The 18,876-nt window shown below is 38.2% G+C and overlaps 1 protein-coding gene across 1 annotated transcript in view; it reads left to right on the forward strand.

Annotated features, from left to right (window-relative positions):
- LOC145674293 (uncharacterized) overlaps positions 1-18,876 on the forward strand; it is a 98,153-nt gene that overhangs the window by 27,065 nt on the left and 52,212 nt on the right. Inside the window, exons 2-4 of the mRNA XM_081744146.1 lie at positions 2,177-2,365; positions 13,297-13,464; positions 17,163-17,396. Of these exons, the coding sequence (XP_081600272.1) occupies positions 2,177-2,365; positions 13,297-13,464; positions 17,163-17,396 (591 nt within the window). The remainder of the gene's footprint in view (positions 1-2,176; positions 2,366-13,296; positions 13,465-17,162; positions 17,397-18,876) is intronic.

The following is an 18,876-nucleotide window of genomic DNA, read 5'->3' on the forward strand; positions in this document are numbered from 1 at the left end:
AGGTTATTACAATCTACCATTAGAGGGTTTCGCCCTCTCTCTTGGCCTGAGATTTGTGATCATCATTTATTTTTTCTTTAATTTAGAGGTGGTCAATGAGCTGTGAAAGAAACATATATAAACAATAATAATAATATCATATTAAACAAATGTTACAACAATACTATTAAACTAGTAAACAAAGGTGCACATACAAAACAATAATCTAGGTGCAAAAACAGTTATAATAAATAGTACAGAAGCAAATATTGAGGAATATACGGAGTACTGTTGAAATATATTACATTAGAAATTGTCAACTAATAGAAAGTGATGAATGAGGTGCTCTGGACGCCACAACACATTATAGTGATGTTACAATAGGCAAATTCATATTAATCTTCTGTCCCGGGGAGGCTCAGGACTGATGAGAGACGTATGGAGAGCCGTTATTAGTGGTGTAGAGAGACAGTGCTATAATGGAAAAAGATAAGGAATATGCTGGTGAATGAGGTGATGATGGAAGAATTCGGCATGATGATGATATGCTGGAATACTGCAAAGGTATATTGAAAGCAAGACGCGGAGTGGTGTATAATAGTATTTATATGGAGATTCTTACTGTAAGTCTGTAAATATTGTATCTAGAAAGATATCCTTCCGATCCTGGGGATTCTTGGCTATAAACTTTTGAGGCAAGTTGGCAATATGGTGAACGAGCGGAGGAAAGTCAATTTTGTCATATAGATCAGTACTATGATATGGGAGTTTGATCCGATATGCTAAGCGAATGGCGTGTCTCTCTAGAATCTCAAGTCAATTATAAATTTTCTGTGGGTCTGAACACCATGCTAGGTGACCTAAAGTGAGTACACTTCTCATGAAGGCTTTGTAGGTGTTAAGCAGTAACTTTGAGTTGAAACCCCAGTTCTGACCAACAAGACGTCGCAGAAGTTGTAGTCTGCTTTAGCTTTCGTAACAAGTTTCTGAAGCTGGGGTGTCCATCGTAACTTATCGTCAAATACGATACCTAAATACGTGACTGTTTTGGAAGGATGAAGAATGTGTTCGCCTACCCGTATCTGCAATAAATTTGGATTACGTCGAACTTTACTACGACACTTAGATGGGAGAACAACTAGTGTCTGAGTTTGGTCTTCGTTAACTGACAATCGCCACTTGTCACACCAGTCAAGGAAAGCTGTAATCGTAGCCTGCAAATATATGTTAATTTGTTGCATTGTTTTTCCTAATGTTAGGAAGGCTGTGTCATCAGCATATTGGAATGGATGTGTGTTCGGCGCTGGAGATGGCAAATCTGAAGCATATAAGATGTATAAAAGAGGCGATAAACTAGAGCTTTACGGCACCTCTATGTGTGGGAAGACTGGATGAGATAAGGATTTGTTTACGCTGACATAGCCAATACGGTTAAGTATGAATGAATATATGACTCGCGTATATGAAAGAGGGAGACCCAACTTAATCAGTTTATAAAATAATCCGTAGTGCCAAATCCGGTCGAATGCCTTTTCAAGATCCATAAGTATAAGACAGGATGGAAGAGATTTATTATATTGATTAGTAAGAATCGTGGTTAAGCGTAATAATTGGTCATTTATACTGTAATGAGGTCTATAATCCATTCTGATGAAGTGGTAAAAGTTGACGTTCAGAGATATAGGGGTGTAAACGTAGTACTAGTATTTTTTTCAAAGACTTTGCCCAGGGTGGAAGTAAACTGGCTTGGGCGATATGATTGTACATAATCTGGCTACTGAAAAACTATGGATTCGGCATTAATATCAGTCATCTTCGATCATTTTTATAGATCTTCCCATCCCCAAAGCTGCAGGGCTGAATTTGGATTTAAACGACATCGGAAGTGTCACTGTTCATCTCAGCTATTCAGAAAACTACTAATTCGACACTAATATCGGTCATTTTTTATCATTTATATATATATTTATATATCCTCCTCCTCTTCCTCTAAGTTGCACCGTCAAAGTGAAATGATAAAAAACATTTCAGTCCCGAACCTCATCTATGTTGAAAATTTAATCGAGATCGATTGAGTGGTTCAAGAGTTATCAAGTTAAAAACAGTCACTTTCATTTTGATTTATATAGATTTCTTTAGTTGGCCTTCTCTGATTATTTTGTTGTAAATAATTATTGAGTTTAATTTTGATTTTCAGATCGCATCGTTCTTTGAAATTGTGATTGCAACATTTTCCACTTGCAAGTACGGCAATGGCGTTCAATATCTATTATATGGCTCTGATGTTAAAGCTGGGATTATAATGTTGTTCGCATTACTTGATATATTTATATCCTCAGGAATATTCTTCTCAGTTGAGAATATGACACTCAGCAGCTTGTATGGGGTAAGTATTGTGTATTGACTTAAAATTCGTGTCTAACTTTACTTTTTTTTTTGGTATAGGAGGCGTGTTTTCTATGTAAGTATCGTTTTGAGATAAATGAAAAAAACAAGTATACTATACTTTTTGTAACAATTTTATTATTGTATCTGTAACTTCATCTACTTTTCTACATAGTTTTCACCAATATTAATACACTTTTCGTCTGATACAACAAGGTTCTGAGTACCATCTTCATAGAAGTCTGCCGCCTGATTTAACAACCGCTGCAACATGCTGTTTCGACTTCATCATCGTCGTCGTGGCGTTGACCACCCAGAAAACAGTTCTTGAAACATGAGGGAACTTACCAGATAACTACGAAACCCTAAATCGTCTGTTCCCTTTCGGGTTTTTGTCAACTTTCTGCACCAAGTTTTCAGTGATGACAGACGGTCGCACACTTCGTTCATCATGAACATTCGTACGACCATCTTTAAAAGTTCTAACCCATTTCTTTACCATTCCATCTCTCATAATGTTTCTGTCATATACTTCACTAATCTGGCGATGAATTTCACACCTTTAGCACTTACCAAACAAATCACACGGCTTATTTCACACTTGGCAGGAATCTAAATCTGCGGAGGCATTTCGACTACTCACACAGAAACGTAAACACAGTCGAATGTTTCCGTAATGGCATCTATTGGTTTCCAACAAATGTAAGTACACAGCGCGCATGTACAAGATCTCGGCCGCTGTGCTGCAGCGACCTAATGTTACTTTCTTAAAAACACACCTCATATATTATAGTCATTTCTGTTAGTAAAGTTTATTATTTGTCATATTGTGTTAAATGTTTGAGTAAGAAATGTTCACATATGTGTAAATAATACTAGTTAATTATGTGTGTTGTTTACAGTGCTCGCAAGAAGTCGTGAAGCTTGACCTAGATCTACGAATTTCAGGACTCAATGGATTGCGAGGGTGTGTCCCGGTTGTCAACCTCCATCCATGAAATTTTGCCAGCGTTGTCTCTTGCGCTATACAGAAAACATCTCCGGAGGGTATAGTGTTGTCGGATGGCCGCTAAGTTTCGTTTTGTTTATTTTTTTTAAATATTTTTGCTATTATTATTGTTATCGTTTGATTCGAGAAACTGGTAGTTTTCGTGTTATAGTTCTTTAGGTGGTTTCTTTTCGTGCCTTGTTCGACATGTCTTCTAGGTTTGGTTACATTGTTCGTGGACTTCTCCTCCAACATTGTGCGTTTGGAAGGCAGTTCCACGAATCATACCGAATTCTTGCGATGCATCACACGTCGTTTACTAAAGCAAACCAAGTTCAAAAATACCGGAAACGAACCCATAGATCAAGACCATCGCTATTTATTAATATCTAATGCTAAACTACGTAGGGATGGCCACAAAGTTCCGGTTCCGGCGGAACCGGTTCTTGGACATCCAGTTTTCAGAACTGGTTCCGGAACCAGTTCCAGACCTGGATCCTAAAATCTGGTTACAGAACCGGTTCTTGGGAACTGATTCCAGACCAGGATCCGAAAACCCGGCTCCAAACCCATATCTAAGGAACCGGTTCCTAACCTGGATCCGAAAGACCCCAAAGGCCCGTAAAGGAGGCACACAGTTCACTTTCAAAACACTGCAAACAGGACCACGCGCTTGAGCCCTCCCCGCCCAGACCCGCTTGTGCCCCCCAGAAAAACTTTTTTGGTCCACCAGTGGGTGTTTAGCCAAATGAGTTTGCCAGTTTGCCTGTTTAGCCAATGAGTTTGCCAGTTACCCAGTTTGTTGAGCAAAATGAGAGAAGCGGGTGCCTAGGCGTCTACCTGTCGTTTCCACCATTTCATCTAGCACACTGTTCACAGCCTGCCAGCAGCTCACGTGTTTAGCGTAGGGATGGCTACAAATTTTCTGTTCCGGTGAAACCGGTTCCGCGAGGAACGATTCTTGGAGATCCGATTTTCAGAACCGGATCTTGGGAACCGGTTCCAGACCTGGATCCGAAAACCCGGTTCCGGAACCGGATCCGTTTAGAGCCGAAATTTGGTTCCACCAGAAACCAGTTCTGGCCATCCCTACTACCTACCTTAGAAGTTGATTAGAATCAGGGAAACCCGTTTGAAGAAAGGCTTCGATATGTTCATTCATTTGCCTAAAATAGATATGGAAAACAAGAATTTTAGGAATGATCAAAAAAATATATCAAAGATGGGGATTTTGACCAATAATTAGTTTTTGGACCAGGGACCACAAAATTTTTAAATGGTCCCTAAATCAAATTTTCGTATTTCTTGTTTACGGAATTAGAACATCATACTGAGTTAATTGATAATTTAGGTTTGGCTACACTGTATAAGGCACCTAGTATCAAAATACGCCAAATTCATTTTTTTTTTTACGGAAATTGAGTTATATATCGCTTGTTACATGTTTGATCTAAAGGAATTCCATACTAAATATTTCATACTAAATAAATAGTTCAAATATGGGACTTTGTATGCGTGTATATGGAGCTTCACTGCACGTTTTGCGAGATTACTCGAAACTTACGGAAATGCATGTGGCGGATTTTGATACTAGGCACCTTATATGTAGTTCTCTAGATATAAGGCTTACCAGAAAACTTTCGCCTGAAATATAATGGATCTTTTGATCCAATAATAATAATAATAATAATAATAATAATAATAATAATAATAATAATAATAATAATAATAATAATAATAATAATAATAATAATAATAATAACATTTCTTGTATACCTGTACACATTTCTTCCAATCGACCTAAGAGTTTGCGTTAGGAAATATACTTGTGACAACAATATGCTAATGTCTGTGGCGAAGATAAATTCAAATTTTGATATAAGTAATACATAAAGAAATTTGAAGCCTCTTAAAAAATAAGTCGAAGTTTAGCCGATGACTAATTTACATTAATGTATATAGCCCAGAGAAGAGAAACGTGACGTCGTAGAAGCAGAGGGTTGCAAATAGGCAATTCAGCTATGCAGGGTGAGGCAAAAGTCCAGTACTGCCCTTGTATTTTTGAAATGGCTTGAGAAAATATGGCGAAACTTTGTATGTGGGTGCCATGATGCTATTTGACATCATAGCGGCAATCTTGAAATCTGCCATTTTGAATTCAGATCCAATGTTTTAATGGAAAGGGGAAAATGCAGCACATGGTTTTAGGCTAAAATTTCACCAGAAACACGAATCTGAATATACTTTGCACCTAACTTTTGTTAGTAATGAAATTTTGTGAAGGATGGTGCTGGATTTTTGCTTCACTCTGTATTACTCAGGTACTGGCAACACTGTTGAATAATGGACGAAAGTTCTTGAACCATTTGGTTGTCGTACGGTATTCAATTGCCCCTCTAACTTTCGCACAACAAATGTTTCGGGTTTACTTGTGCAATGTCGTGGTTCAGTTCAGACTCGTGAACGAGTCTTAAAGCTACTCTTTCCTTCGCATTCATCTTTGCGACTCAGATCACACGTGGAACGGTATAATGCAGAAACTTTCATGGCAAAAACCACTGTTATCTGTACCCGAGAAATCGAATATATAGTAAAGCCACGATTATCCGTGAAATTTGATAGTAAATGCACCGCGGATAGCGAAAATCACTGTTAACCCAGAAAAAGACTAAAAATGAGGTCCAAACACGAATGAAAATATTTAAGCATAAATACTATGTTTTATTGTACAAAAAAATAATAAAACTTTTAAAATATGTACACCACAGCAGAAACCTTTGCTCTATTCGGGTCGTCAAAGGTCAGTGATCAGCGAATGTGAAAACCATGTCCAAACCAAAAGAGCAAGAGCCTACCACTCATCCACAAGTAGGGCTGTGCGATATATCGATATATCGATAATCGATATCGCAAAAACATCGATGTCGATACATCGATATCTTTGATATCGATATTGTCCATATCGATATTCAATATTTAATATCGTCGATATCGATATAAATATCGTCGTTATCGATTTGATATTGTTGATATTCGGTATGGGTGTTCGTCACTCTCTCGAAAAAATTGCGGACGCTTTTTATATATAACACTTTTTGGCTCGCGATAGCAGCTGCATTTTCATTTCTTAACTGAATGAAACCAGACTGTACGATACTCGTATGAGGCAGAGAAACACCCCGTTCCATGAATGAAATTAATACTAGGGCTTGGGGACTATGTCCCTCTACATTCCATGTTAATATTCAATTTTCGCTGTTGACTGCATTTCTTAATCGAATGAAACCAAATTTACGCAGGATTAGTATGGGTTAAGAGTTCAGTTCCTTTTGAAGATAGTCCAAATTGGCAGTGGGGTAGGGGTGTTTCTACGTCTACCTAATCCACCTAAATGTTGTATATTTAACTTATATTATCGGCTGCATTTCTTCACTGATTCATACCAAACTTTGTGCAAAAATTGTATAGAACAGAAATTCTGTCCCTTTCGAAGATAGAGCCAAATTAGTGCAGAACTGGGAGCAGTGCCCTCCAGAATATTTCTTATCATTAACATGGCTGCACTCCTTAATCAAATCAACTTGATGTCCTCACTACCAGGGGTGGCTTTAGAATTTTAATTTTGGGTAGGCACGCATTCTTGCTTATAGATACATATACACATTTGATGGATTAATGATAATAGGAAATTACTTTTACAGTAGTGGTTGATGCTATTTGTTAAATAATTATCTACCATTAATATAAATAGTGGAAAAAATATTTACTCTTTGTTGTATCTTTTAGCGTTTATATATTTTTTTCAAAATTTTTGGGTAGTCCCGTGCCTACCCGGCCTACCAGCTTAAACCGCCACTGCTCACTACAGTTAATGGTTGTGCTGTATTGCTATTGCGAATGAAGAATCAAATGTCAATGTTAATATTTGCTTAAATCTTAACAGACAGGAAAAAAGGAATCTACTCGTTTCTTGTTCAAAGAAGTAATTTTCCGTTTATTCGTATGTAGTTACTAGATGCAAGTTGAGCCACATAACTCAGACTACTAAAACAAACAAAAGCCTCCATTCTGACATTTCACTACACAGACCTACATATTCTGTTTAGGTACTCTGACAGCAAAATTACATAGCAGGCATATACCTATCATGTTCCCTGAGGTACACTCGTGTCCAAAATTATTGCGGCATGTTTATAAATATGTTGATGAAGGATTATAATTTTATAACGAATTCGCCTGGTATTTCTTATAATGTTAGTATGTGTATAATCGGAAAAGACACGTATGTGGCAAATTTCTCGTCAAAAGAGCAGTAAATAAGGACAATAAAACGAAAATAAAACCTTATTATCCATTTAGCAACATTTTGTTTTACTCGTTCTAATTTTCGTATTTATAATTTTTTTCCTATAAAAATTTACCATAAATATACATTTCCCGATTATACACGTAGTATCAGTATTAAAGTACCCTACAAAATGATTATCAAATTATATTCTTATAAGAAGACAGTTATAGAGATGCGACAATCATTTTGGACATGAGTGCACATGAGAATGTGTCCAATATGTGCGTTATGTACCTCTGAGAGAGAAATCCCATGGATGGCAGTGATAGCCACAGTCTATGTCCGCCCCTAGGCATATTCCTGACATGTACCTGGGGAACGTGCCTTGTATGTTCTAGGTATGTTACCCATGCCGTAAGCGTCAATGAACTATAAAATTACTCCCCCAAAATATGTTAAATCGCATATATGCGTAATGTGCTTACATTAAAGTGAGTTTAAAAAACACTTTAAACAAGTACAAAAAGATATACAACAGGGTGGGCGCGTACCACCAACCTGTGGATTACTAGCCGCGTGCTCTTCCGACTTGGCCATGGAGGTTATGAAGAGAACGTCGCTTGTAGAGGGATAAATTGTTGAGGTCTTTTGAATTTAGCTAATCAGAGTGCTCCTTTAACCGCGTATATTCGACGATAACCGTTTGGGATCAGATAAAATCTGCTCGCCATGTAATTTTATAACAAAATGACGAGTGTCTATTTACTTTATTTCATGGTTCTTCCATATTCACTTTCAAATGATCGGAGACAGTTGATGCGTTTGTTGCTTCTAGTACACAATTGCTTAGAAAAAGAAGCAACAGATGCATCGAATGCGAGAGATGAGTTTAGAACACCTAAATGGCGTATGACTAGCACATCTTGTGCTGTTAGGGTATCTGAAACAATATGTACCTAAAGGACGTACCTAGAACATGACAGATAAATGTCCCAAGTGACGACATAAAACCAATGACTGTTAGAGTGCGAAACTGAGCCAGGTATATAAATGCTATATTTGTGGTACATAATTGCAAATATCAATTTGGTGTAACAAGTACCTAAAACCGTAGGTAGCTAAAGTACATACTTAGCACCTGAATATCATATGTGCCAAGTGTCGGGTACCTAAAAAGTAGCTGGGATACCTAAATGGCACATGCCTAGAACATCTTGTGCTATTAGGGTGTATCAACACTTTCCAGTTTCATTGGACTTGCTTAAGTATTAGAAAATGCAATGTTAGGTGCACCATTTTTAGGAATGACTTAGAACCTTTCTAAATTGATTTCATAAGCGAAACTGGATAATGGTATAAGATGTAAGCTTTAAATTTAATGAGAAAATCAACATTTTTAGTTATGTGTTTGCACAAAACCAATAACAAGAAACCTCTCCAGTTCATGTGGGATATGCCACATCTTTGCGTAAAGCTCTTTAATTCAAAGGATTACCAATTTAATAATAACATGAAAGAAATCTCGATAGATCGCATGCTCTTTTAATCGAATACTACAAAAGAATATTGAGTCCAAGTGTTACATTTGTAAGGCCAACGGATTAACTTAAGAGAACACAAACACATGCATCACACTGAGAGAGAGAGAAAAGAACAAGAAACGTCTTGTTTAGAAATATCTCAAGTGGTAGAGCGTTGGCTTCGCATTCCGGAGGTCGAGCGTTCGATTCCCGCTGCCGACCATCCTCTCTGGGGTTTTGCAGGGTTTTCCTCAGTTCTACCAGGCAAATGCCGGGATGGCACCTACTAAAACAGGCCCTGGAAATACGTTACCAAATCCTTTCCATTGTTGTTGTTGTTGTTGTCAGGTACCCAGTATAAAATGGCCTCTGAGTTATATCTGGTAATTGTTAAATAAATAAATAAATAAATATGCCTTTTAGCACTGAGTTTTCAAGTAGAAATGTATGCTGCATCGAAGTTCATGACATAGCTATTTAGGAACGAGTTTTTTGTTCATGGAAAGAAAAATCAGTTGTTTTGCATGCTCTTCACTAAGTAAAGTATGAGTATAAGTTATGATATTGCTTCCAATACTAAATACTCTTTCCGATGGAACGCTGGTACCCTGAATACACAAATGCTTACGAGCCAGAATAGCTAATTTTGGATAGTCACTGTCATAAGATTTCCACCAGTGAAGGGGGTTTTCTTCCATATCTGTAGGCAGTGTGTTATTCTATTTTTTAAATCAAGATAATGGAGAGAGAGAAATAGTAGATGGATATGATGTATACAGTATATATTAGGAAACAAATCATACAATACTACATGGCAAAAGCAAAGATAGACAAAAGCAAATTTTTCATTGGATATCAGAAGTGACAAGTAGACCCCTACACAGCATTCTAATACAAGGTGTTGTGACGAAATTAGGTAGCACTGCGAATATCTTGGAAACGAATTACCCAAATAGATGTTTGTCAAAATGTATTGGAAAGACCTTAACTCTTTCGCTGCCACATTGATTTCAGTACCCCAATCCAATGTGCCATTTACACTTTTGCAACATTCAATCTTTTGCAACAAATTAGCTACATCCAGCGGAAACCAAGCACAATACAGAAAATGAAAGGCCAACACTGTGTTCTACCAGAGTAGAGGTCTGCACGGTCCAGAATTTTAAACCCAAGCCCGGCCGAGCTCGTGTGATAATCAAATAAGCCCTAAATGTGCCTGAATTACAGAAACGTAATAATTAAGGCAAAATTGTATTTTTATTTACAACAATTAGAGGTTTAATGTTGCAATTTAATAACTTATTATTTTCACTTGCTAAGTATATGAATTCTCTAAAGATAGTCATTTATATCAATTCCGTCTCCCTTAGCCTCAGTACATAAACGTGGGACCTAAAACTAAATATTTCATTTCATTTATATAACTTGAAATTAATACTCCAAATATGTAAAACAAAGTGTCAATGTGTGCAAATTCTTATGCAAATGGATGTGTACTGAACTCACTCTGATTGTCCTCAGAGCGTTATTGTCGATTGCTGTAAAGAAAAAGAATGGAATGCACACTCTGGCTGCTCAAACTTTCACTCACAGATAAACTAAATATGTTTGTTTCCGTTACTTTTAGTTTTTCTCTCCACTACTACACAGTTAGCTTTATTCTCAATTACAAAGTGATAATCAGATTTTTAGTGTGGGCGTCAAGTTACAAATTTAGATGTGCTTTAAAAGTTCTCCAGGAAGAATGGTCCCATAAATATCGTTGTACAAAGTCAGGCCCGATAAAACCCGAGAAATATGGGTTGTATATCTAAAAATTTACGGGCCAAGCCCGACCCGAGCCCGAAGTGATCTATGCTTTGTAGGCCCGAGCCCGTGCAGACCTCTATACCAGAGTGTAAAGCTCTACACCTGCGTCCCATTTTACAGAGAATGTCTACAACGAGAAATACCTCTTGACGCCAAATGGCGTCAGTGACACACAGCAATAGGTATGAATGACGTGATATGGCGTCAAGTTTCAGCGAACGAGTTAATCCAACAATGAATCAACAATTGTTGATAATGGCATGAATGCATTTCAAATATAAATAACCCTCACCACAATCCTCATATGATCCCAGTTCTCATTCTTGATATCTAACCATTTGAGATTAAGAAATAAACACGTATATCTTATTGTGAGAGATCGCATGTTTAATCCTGTATGCTTTAAGAATTTCTAACAAAGCTAAACAAACTAAAACTTGCTTGTTTTTGGGTATAACTGGGTAAAATTTACTGTTATGTTTGGATATAACAAACGGTTCTTCGAGCTCAAAATATTTTAACAACCGGTTCTAGCCAACCGGTGCGAACCGGCTGAATAACACCACTGTCTGTAGGTTGCATTGAAAGATATGCATCGATTTCCTCTTGCAGTAAGGCATCAAGGCCCTTATGCAGAGTCGTTCTGACGCGTGATTAGAGCCATACTAAAGAGTTTCACTAACATATGTTTCCTACAGTAGTCAGGCCTTTAGTATGACTCTAATTATACATCAAAACGACTCTGCATAAGGCGGCAAATGATTAGAACAAAGCAATAACTGGAATTCCCCGATTTTGCTTTTGTTGATTGGGTATGTCATTCGTCCATACATGGATCAAGCATTGTTTGTGCGTGAGCTTCAAAATATAACGCACGTGTTATGTTATAGAAGGAAATTCTCTTTCTCTCAAACGCACACCGGCACACGTAGACATTCACAAATGCATATACATGAAATACAGACATACAAACAAATAAAACATGCATATTCTATGTCATGCTGTATACGCAATAATGAGGAATATGATAAATGGGAAAGACAAATGACTATTTTGATTAACTTTTTCGGAGGAAAGACTGGGGAATTAGAAGGAACACAAGTTTGTTTTCTGTGACTAAAAGTATTCTGCGATATCCCCCATTGAAATGTTTTGAGACCAGTTTGTCTATATCAGCATGAATATTCAAGACCAATGTGTCCTGCTGGAAAATAGAACTTTTCATGTACTTTTCAAGCTGCAGAAAAAGCCATGTCTGCAGCATGTAAATGTAGGAAAGTCCGTTTACAGTGTCGTCTTCGAAAAACATAGGGTCATACACCTTTCACGGGTGACTGCACAAAACACGTTGCAGACTGGTGGGACTCATGGATATGTTCTTCATAACCATGGGGATTGTCCAAATCCCAGATCCTCACATTTTATTTGTTTATTTTCCCGAAAGGTGGAAGATAGCCTCATCAATAAATACAACTGACTCAATAAAACAGTCTCTTTCCATAAGGTTTTGCATCGCAACACAGAACTCAAGTCCCTTTTCCTTATCAATAGATTTAAGAGCCTGCAATAACTTCAATCAATACGGATGAAATTTCAAACATTTTCAAATGTCTTCCACAGTGTTGCCTGCTTCAAGTTTAGTTCTTTGTTTATAGGAATTGTTGATTCTTGTGGGCTTCTGGCGAAAGTCACATGCACACAATCAATGTTCCCTCATCACATTGCCTTCACTACTTCAAAATTGAGTGCCCACTTGAATGATCTAACCCGAACTTTGTCCTGAGGCTTCGTTGAACACCTTAACTACACACTGTTTTACATGCAATGCCAAAATATTCTGCTGTCTTTGTTTCCTGTCATCCTGATTTACTGTCACCGTAGCGGCAGAATGCGTAATTAAGCATCAACTTTGTTAGCCACTAAAACTTTTTGAGATTTTCTTTCATTTAACATAAGTTGCATGTTATTGTGAATGATTCAATTTTGAGATTGGGAAGATCATTTACAATAACCCTGTGTAGTGTCCTTAGCTGAAAATATAAACGAAAATAAAGTAGAAGGTTAGTACAGAAACTGGCATCTGAGGACATTAGTGGGTAGAAACTTCAAAATTTGCGGTAAGTGACCTACTAATAATGAAAAAAATACTTATAATGATAAAGATGAATATGATGTTAATGATAATAATAATATAATTATACTAATGATAATGTATCGAAAATGGCAATGCACATCCTGTTAAGTTGATGAAAGAGCTACGAAACATAAATCTATATTCTGAGTGCGCCAATTAAAATTCATTAATGTTGACACGTATTTCTTTTCAGGCATCAGGCTACTCCATTGTTCCTCTGTCTGTACATGCGGTCTTGGGTATACTCACTTTTGCAGAGAAGGTGAAATATGGAAATGACTTCGAGCATGTCGTGGACAGGATGATGAAGCAACTTCACGAGAAGGCGGGATTAACTGCAGCTAACGAGATGCAAAAAATGGTAAAAGTTTATCGTAGTAGATCACTGGGCACAGTACCATTTTTAAGCATGATTAGTATTACTAGATCTACATATACGAAATATGTTCAAAAAGTATCGAACCGTATTTTTTCCTTAATTTTTCTCAAACAACCATACATAGAACCTTATTTTGGGTTACTTTATCTACAGGCTAAGGTGCAAGGGAAATATTTTTACAAAACTTCAAGGTTCTATGTATGGTTCTTTGAGAGTCCTTTTAAGTGAATCAGTGAGTCAGTTAGTGGATTTACTCTTTCATATACAGAACATTGATCAGTATATGTGTCCGATTTTAAATCTTTACTTCTGCTCACAGGATCGACTGATCCGAACGATAAAACAGTACGAAAAAGCCAAAGACTTTTAGTATCGAACCAAGTTCGCGTATATGTGGTGTATATATCATGATTCCCAAGACGAATTGATTTTGAGAACGCTATTTCACAAGAGGATTACTAACATCAAGAAATGTGTCATTGGACGTTCGTAAATGATTTATTAAGACCCTGGCATGGAGCGTGGCGTTTTACGGATCAGAGACATGGACATTGAGAAAAGCTGAAATACGAGGGCTAGTCAAGAAAGACTTGAACTGATTTTTTTTCTAGGCAATTTATTATTACTCAGCAACAGGCACATGATCCTTTTCAAAGTAGTCCCCGCCCATTTAAATGCACTTTTTCATTCGAGTCTTCCAGTCCTCAAACACGTGTCGCAGGCCATTCTTTGAAAGGTCCTTCAAAACCGCATCCGATGCCTTCAGAACCTCGGAATTATCGGAGAAGCGGCGTCCACGCAGTCTGGATTTTAGGGCAGGGAATAGAAAAAAGTCGCACGGTGCGGTAGGCGTCTCCACCATCCTCAAACCTTTGCAACAGCTCCCTGCAAGTCTCCACTCGAACGGCCTTCTGCTCTGGTGTCAGGAGTCGCGGAATCCATCGCGCATACACTCGGCTCATGTGGAGGTGGTCATGCAAAATTTTGAAGGCACTGCTATGAGATATGCGTAGTGCGGCTGCCAGATCGTCGATACTGATGCGGCGATCTTCTCTAACAATGACTGCTGCCGTGTTAATGTTCACCTCAGTAACAGCTGACGCTGATACACCTGGTCCACCAGCTTTCATGATTGTCATTCGGCCCTCTTTAAACTCTTTGAACCACCAGAACACGGTACTTCGTGGCAGAGCGTCATCTTTGTAGGCTGCTCTCAACATTCCTAGAGTTTCTGTTGCACTTTTCCCCAGGCGATAGCAGAACCGTATAGCTGCAAATTGTTCATCTCGTAATGACTCCATTTCTTCTACAGGCGACTTCTAGAGGCGGCGCAGAACATCACCTGCAATAAAAAGTCGTGGTTACCAAACATGCAATGATTCCTTAACAACATTTTGTATATATGCACAGCAAGACCCACCCTACTTGTATGCCAAACTATGAAGCTCCAGCGTTAACAGAACTGCCGGGAAAAAAATCAGTCCAAGTCTTTCTTGACTTGCCCTCGTATGTAAGCTGGAAGCATTTGAAATATGGTGTTGGTGTAGAATGCTGCGCATATCATGGACCGAAAGGAAAAGGAATGAAGACGTACTAAAGGAAGCTAATGAAGGACGGCAGATCATGAAGGTAATAGGAAAAAGAAGAAACAACATGCTTGGCCATCTTATTTGGCACTCTGATTGGATCACTGTGCTGATAGAGGAAAAGACAGAAGGAAAACCAGAAAGAGGAAGACCAAGGATAGAATATTTAGATGTAGTTACGAAGAAGAGACCTTATCAAAGTATAAAACAACTCTTCCAAGGGAGAGAGAGGTTTTAAAATTTCCATGTTGTCCACCTACCTATGGTTGAGGAGAGGAAGATGTCATAGTACTTTTTTGCGCCAAGTTTTCCGTAACACAGATTGAAAAACAGTATAGAGAAAATGAATGTATATTGGAGTCAACGACTATCAAAAACACTATTAATCTAGATAAATACCATAACGTTCCAGCACTTCGTTCACCCAGTAAGGGGATTAGAAATCGACTGTGTACTGCGGCGACTCCAGGTGTAGCTCGCAAGTTGCGACGAATTGCCCAGCAGGAAACTTTCCTACACAACTTGTGATGCCAAGACAATTGCATGTGGCACAGTCAACTGTGAACCGCAACCTACGTGGCAAATTAAAGCTCCAGCTGGCGTTTAGAAGCCATTGGCATGTCCTTCTGTGGCCCATTGGAGAGACAAAGAGATCCATTGCAGGCACTTCTACGAACGCCACCTATCCGGGGAAAAGTGGAAGATTGTTACCACACTCGATGAAGCATGGATTTGTCTATCAGGTTGTGGCAAAATTCGAGCTGTAACATAGATGCAAATACCCGTCCTGACTTCATCCATCAGTACAAAGCAAGTTTCTCGAAGGGATTTCTGGTTGTCGCGGGATACTGCTGTGAAGGCAAGTTAACGATTCGGTAAATGTCTAAACAGTGCAAAATTAACCTGGTATTTTATCAGCAACGTATTCTCACACCAATTTATACACAAGATCTCTCCCGTTTGTATGGAAATGTAATAAATCAAGTTCGTGTGTATATGAATAAGGCCGTATCACATATATCCCACAGAGATGAGATACACACCTTATCACACAGAGATTTCTGCAATAGATGGCGACATAAACCGGCATCCAGACTATTCCTTTCCATGACATACCAGTAGTCACCTGATGCCAGTCCTATTAATGTTTGCGTGTTTATCCTGTTGAAAGAACCCTTACATCTCGACGTGTCATCACTGTCCGTGGCATCTGGAAAGTCTGCCAGTAAGAGTGGTTGAAGATTCTCGCTTCTGTACTTCAATGGGGTCTTCTACATCGGAAGTTACGGCGCAAGGCTATTTCCAAGACATATGGTGCTCATTTGGCAGGTTTTTCCTAAGGTAAGTGAGATGTTAAAATCGGATCGATATAGACGGATCAACCTGTGTATGCACGTAAGTCTACTATTACTAGGAATGCAATGGATATACCCGATTGCAATGAAATGAGCTGAGCGAGCTTAAACTACGTAATCATGACTTTTTCCCCATGTTAAGTCTATGAAAGCGTTTTTCGGTGATTATTCCTCGATGGTACATCGGATTTTTGATTTCGACCTATGTTCTCACTCAGCACGACATACTCTATCAGCGTGCTAAGTTTGGTTGAGATCGGCCAAACGGTCTAGGAGGAAGCGTTTTTCGGTGATTATTCCTCGATGGTACATCGGATTTTTGATTTCGACCTATGTTCTCACTCAGCACGACATACTCTATCAGCGTGCTAAGTTTGGTTGAGATCGGCCAAACGGTCTAGGAGGAAGCGTTTTTCGGTGATTATTCCTCGATGGTACATCGGATTTTTGATTTCGACCTATGTTGTCACTCAGCACGACATACTCTATCAGCGTGCTAAGTTTGGTTGAGATCGCCCAAACGGTCTAGGAGGAGTTCGCGGACAACCAAACGGCTAACCCGAGTATAAGAGCTTCGCTTCGCTCAGCTCAATAACAAACATATAAGTAGATATTTTCGTCAGCGCTTTGAATTTCTTTCTTCGGATTCTGTATTAAATATGCTATAAGTATAAGAAAGGTGAATTTTTAAGTCTTTTTTTGCATCTAAATGCTAATTGCATTTATTTTTATTTTTTAGAACGGATGCTGTGGGATCAACAGTTATATGGATTACAGTTTTCTGTCAGGCAACAACTACTCCGATTGGGCACAAGAATTCTCATTAGTTCAACATGGAAAGTTGCTGCTTCCAAGCAGTTGCTTTAAGGATGGCGAACTCATCACAGAATCCTGCCGAATGCCGACCCACACTGTATACAACTTAGAGTTAATGTTCTTCTTCCCTATTTCTGTGGTCGTAGTTGCTACAATGGTAAGTTTTGTGTTAACTAAACCAAGGAAATTAGATTTTAGGCGACAAAATGTTTTTTTCCAAGGTAAGCCCTGGCTTATGGTTGGTGCTTTACGTAGGGTTTACCGATCAGGTGGAATGGGTCAGGAATCTCTTGACCCGCCACACGAAAAACTCAGGGGCATTCAGACTCAGGGACAAAATGAAGATTTTACAATTGCTAGAGAGGAAACGGAAGATTTTAGGATTGTTAGGGTGAAACGGATGGTTTTATAATTGTTAGAGAGGAAGAGTAAGATTTTACGATTGTTTAGAGGGAAAAGGAAGAGTTTACGATTGTTAGGGGGTGAAAAGGGTGATTTTGCGATTGTTAGAGAGGATGAGGAAGCAAGTAGGCAGACATCTAGATTTTCTTGTTGGGAGGGGTCCGGGGTTTAAGGGGGTCCAATCAGGAATACATGCAGAAATTTTTGTTGGGGCCTCGAATCAGGCGTCCACCCAGAAATTTTTGTTCAAAGGGATCCAGCTTTTGAGGGTTCCAGTACCACGTACGTGCCATTACGTCTATGTAGCATTAAAGGGTATTATTCTGTTCCCGAAAAGACGATAAGTAATTGTAAAATACTTCCACGTATACTTTCAGCAAAAAGGCTAGTACTCGCCTAAAAAGAAAAATGTAACAGAATTTTCTTCTACATGCAACAGGCAGCGCTTTCGGAAGATGCTACTTCCTTCTTTAACCTGTGGTAGATTCCAAAAAGCATAAAAAAAACATGAAGGAAGAGTAAAAAAGAAAATGTTTGATTGAATGAAGTATATTGATTTTTTTTGGATCAGGGGCCGTAAAATTTTTGAACGGCCCCTAAATCGAGCTTTCATATTTTTTGCAGAAGAAGCACATCATACTAAGTTAGTGATAGTTTGGGTTTCGATACACGATATGTAGTTCTCAAAATATGTGGCGTACAAGAAAATGTTTGATTGAATGAAATATATTGCAGTTTTTGAATGAGGGGCCACAAAATTTTTAAATGGCCCCTAAATCGAATTTTCTTTTTTCTTTTCTTTTTTCTTTTCTTTTTTTTTACGGAATAAGCACATCATATTGAATAAATTGTTAGTTTTGGTTTGGCTACACTATACGTAGTTCTCGAGATATAAGGTCTACAAGAAAATTTTTGCCTGAAATACATTGGATCTTCTGATCCAAAAATGGTTAAAAGATTAAGATATGTAAAATACAAATCTTCTCTCAAACCTTAAAAAACACGGGAATAGAAACTCACTGACATTGTACACTGCTGTTCACTGTTTTCTGTTCTTGCTTTCCAAATGGTGAAAGTATGTAGTGAAAAGATTACTCCAAATGATATTTATTTCTCCTCTAGCCAGGTTAAGTGAGGACCTTTCTTTGTAAATGTAATATGATTTTTTAATTTTTCGTTCCGTTGCTGTTTTTGCTTTTTCAATTAAACATGATTCCACGATATGATGGTTATAA

The sequence above is a fragment of the Thermobia domestica genome, chromosome 17 (genome assembly GCF_964235325.1).
Source record: "Thermobia domestica chromosome 17, izTheDome1.hap1.1, whole genome shotgun sequence".
NCBI lineage: Eukaryota > Metazoa > Arthropoda > Insecta > Zygentoma > Lepismatidae > Thermobia > Thermobia domestica.